Raw genomic sequence first — 3,457 nt, 5'->3', positions numbered from 1 at the left:
TTTCGACCCCTCCCACATTTTTTTCTTCCGTTGATTACGACATACTGTGACGTGATTAAGTGAACCAAACCAAAAAAAAAAAGCAGAACATGAAATTCCTAATTAAGGAAAATGGGAACTAATGGGTTTTTTTTTTTCAAAAGAAATTGAGAACTAATTAGTTGGAGATTGTGGGAAGCGAAAAGCAGCCCTGACGAGTTCCCGTAGGGATTCTTCTGTAAAGGTTTTAGCGGTGAGTAGGGTCATGCGGTGAGTACGCGGTGAGTTGTTCATGTTTTTTTTTTCCTTCTTGTTACATTCGATGGCAAAACATTTCCTGAATTGCTAGCCCAGTTAAAGGAAAGGTTAAGCTAGATGGGGAATACATTTTGTTAAATATATTTTTAATGTCAGAACTGCGTTGTAGTACTAGACTACTACAACGCGTAACGTCGTGCAACTTGGACCAAAGTGAAGTTTAAACTGCGTTTAGTTACTTTACTGCGTTACGTACTTTTACCAAAAGTCGAAGTGCGCACGTTTTGATACGTTTTGACGTCACACGGTCATATCAGCTTATTCGTCAAATGTTTGTAAGTGATTTGAAGCATGTCTAACTTGCGATTTAATTTTGTCAATTTTCTTTTTCAGCTGCAGGAAATGATGAGAAAAACGCAATGTGCGACATTTTTTTCGCAATAAGTTTGTACTGAATTTTGACTCGAAAGATGGATTACATGATCTTGTTTTTTTTTTTTATTATTATTAAAAGTTTAAGTAGCACTTTGAATATTTTACTACCAAAATCGAAAATAGTCCTACGTTGCCAACGATTGATCAGTAGTTGACAATTTTTACCGTGAGATGCCATTCGACCGCTAGGTGGCGAATATATTTCACGAATATAGATGGCGCATCGTTTATTTCTTTTCTGTTTGTCGTCTGCTTTTCTTTATTTGAGGTTTGAAGTTTTGTGCATGATCCAAAGGATTGCTCGGGATTGCTGGATTGGTTTTCGAGGTTGACAGCTAGGGATGGCGATATATCGTCAATTTCAGATTTCAGATGTATCGATATCTTATATCTATATTTTCAGATATATCGCTGCTCAGTATCGGTAAAAATGAAAATTGGCGCGATCTGTTCTCGTACTTCTTTACAATTGAATCGAGTTCATGGCGTGTAAGCATAGTATTCAGCTTGAGTGCGGGACATCCGGGTTCGATACTCTGATAAAATAGAATTTCATAGAGGAAATACATTTAATAACTAAGATGTATATTTTATAACTAATAATGCGAAAATGAATAATCGTAAGGTCGGAAATGAGAGACATCTTTTTGTCTGATTTAGTAAATTTGGTACGATTCCTACGGATTTCTACTTGCCCTTCGTTTAGCTGAATAGGTACTCATGGCACAGTGGCATAGCATTCGATTAATGTGCGGGATAGAAGGGTTCGATTCCTACATGAGACGACTGGCCATTCATTAGACTCGGAAGTCTAAATTCATATCATCAGAATCATTTTTACCATCTTTACCCGTTTTTTTCTTAAGATGACTTCAGAGATTAGAAGTATTTCCCTTATTGTCTCCCACATCTTTGCACAAAACGCATTCCCAAACTTTTCTATCATCAACTTCGTATTCGGTAAAAAAACTCCCAAACGTCACTCGATTTTCTTCTCCCCATTGCAATCACTGACGTATGAATCACAACAAATGAGTGACGTAACCTGATTATTCTGTTATTGCCGCCTGGCAATTATTCGTCGAAGAATTTTATCGCAATTTTTAAACGTTATAGTATGTTTTCTGAGCGCTAGATGGCGTTATACAGATATTTAGATATATCTGAATCGAAACAATCGATATAGATTTCTACGGTTTTTCAGATATATCTATATCGCGGTCTAAATATCGCCATCCCTAGTTGACACCATGTTTTCTGTTAAGGCTCTCAAAGCAACTAAATAAAAAAAATACTAATTATTGACTCCATGACTAAGTTTTAAGTTTTTAACCAAGAGATAATAACATTACATTGCTCAAGATGAAGTCAATATATGAAACTAATTAGTCAATGCCGAGGCAGCCGAAGAAAGAAAAATTGTGTTGTCATGAAATTGAAAATTGTGTCATGGTTAACACTTAAAATTAGTCCTATTATTAGAAAATAATCTGGAATCTGGACTACAATTTTTAACGTCACCAATTCACGTTGAAACTTACATTGTGTGACATGATGGTGTGGAAGAAATCAGATGGCAGTAATGGCACGTTTCGTCGACCTTCCTTCGTTGCTTGGACGAAACTGTGAAGTACGCAATTCTTCTACGAGGTGCCTCTGCTCTGATTAGACAGAATATAAGAGCGGCTTTTTCAAAAAATTGTTTTGCAACAAGAAATGCATTTATTACCGTTTTGACCATTAAGGCAAACAAATAAAGTCAACATTTACATAATAAAGTATTGACTGTTTAAATTGACATTTTGAAACCGAAGCGCAAAGCTAGATTAGCTACAACGACGACTCTGCGACTCAGCGACTCTACTCCGTATGGCGGCCTGCCGGCCTATGTTTTTTTTCATAATCGAAAATAAATGGCACTAGTCAAGTGGGGAAGTAGCGTTCCGCCTTTTTTATTTTTCATACGTTTTTTTTTTAAATTCAGAACAATTACCACGAAATTAAAATGAAGTCATTCACATTTCAAATTCAACGAATTTCTATCACACGACATCTGGCGATTTCCATAGCAGACTAAGTTAAACATGTTGTGTTGGCTACTTCTCTGTTATCGAGACACAACTCATTATTTCCGACGTGAATCCCCCTAAACATATAGAAAGAAACTAAATATTTCTATATTTAAAGAAACAGCAAAAATGGCATTTACTTTCTGGGGCTTGTTGGAAGCAGCTCTTCTCTTGGTCAATGCGATATGTGTTTTACATGAAGAAAGGTTTCTTGCCAAAGGTGAGGTGTTTACAGATATAACATACATGCATGAATTGTTTTAGTATCTATTATCTAATACAAAATGTAACTTCTTTTCAATAGTTGGATGGGGTGGAGAGCAAATGCAAGCATATGGAAGTGGACCAAGTGTTAAATCCCAAATCCTCAATATCATTCGCTCAGTGAGAACTGTCATGAGAAGTAAGAATTGCAATATAAAAGAGATATTTTAACATGTTTTAATCATGTTTTTATTCTTTTCAGTCCCATTAATATTCATCAATGTTGGTGTCATATTGGTGAAATTTGTTCTTGGATGATATGTCAGAGCAGTTTTCACGTATCTTCAATAAAATTTTTATATTTGAATTGATTATTTTAAGTGTGTGGGCTGAAATGAATTGAAAGGCCTTTTGATATTTTTCTTTTCAGTTTAAAGATAACTAAGAAACATTTATAAAAAATGTAATATGGATATTTTTAGTATGATGTATCCACTATCCAGGAACAGGAA

The 3,457-nt window shown here is 35.3% G+C and overlaps 1 protein-coding gene and 1 long non-coding RNA gene across 6 annotated transcripts; one reads left to right on the top strand and one right to left on the bottom strand.

Annotated features, from left to right (window-relative positions):
• Window positions 1–571: 571 nt before the first annotated feature.
• Window positions 572–2,614, bottom strand: LOC124328564. Of its 5 annotated transcripts, XR_006916325.1 has the most exons (5): window positions 2,402–2,614; window positions 2,214–2,333; window positions 2,025–2,131; window positions 1,922–1,950; window positions 572–1,007 (listed from the first exon to the last, which is right to left on the bottom strand). It is a non-coding gene; the product is annotated as an uncharacterized LOC124328564 (long non-coding RNA). The 5 variants fall into 5 exon arrangements; XR_006916323.1 differs by having other exon boundaries at window positions 575–1,007; window positions 2,025–2,144; window positions 2,214–2,614; XR_006916322.1 differs by having other exon boundaries at window positions 576–1,007; window positions 2,214–2,614.
• A 131-nt stretch (window positions 2,615–2,745) lies between these two features.
• On the top strand, window positions 2,746–3,312 carry LOC124328557 (immediate early response 3-interacting protein 1-like). The gene is made up of 3 exons (XM_046787403.1): window positions 2,746–2,961; window positions 3,046–3,144; window positions 3,208–3,312. The coding sequence occupies exons 1-3, from the start codon at window positions 2,871–2,873 to the stop codon at window positions 3,261–3,263; spliced, it is 246 nt and encodes an 81-aa protein (XP_046643359.1). The 5' UTR covers window positions 2,746–2,870; the 3' UTR covers window positions 3,264–3,312.
• Window positions 3,313–3,457: the final 145 nt, after the last annotated feature.

This window comes from Daphnia pulicaria, chromosome 1, assembly GCF_021234035.1.
Source record: "Daphnia pulicaria isolate SC F1-1A chromosome 1, SC_F0-13Bv2, whole genome shotgun sequence".
NCBI lineage: Eukaryota > Metazoa > Arthropoda > Branchiopoda > Diplostraca > Daphniidae > Daphnia > Daphnia pulicaria.
The sequence above is the reverse complement of the archived record's forward strand: the minus strand, read 5'-3'. Positions and strand labels throughout refer to the sequence as shown.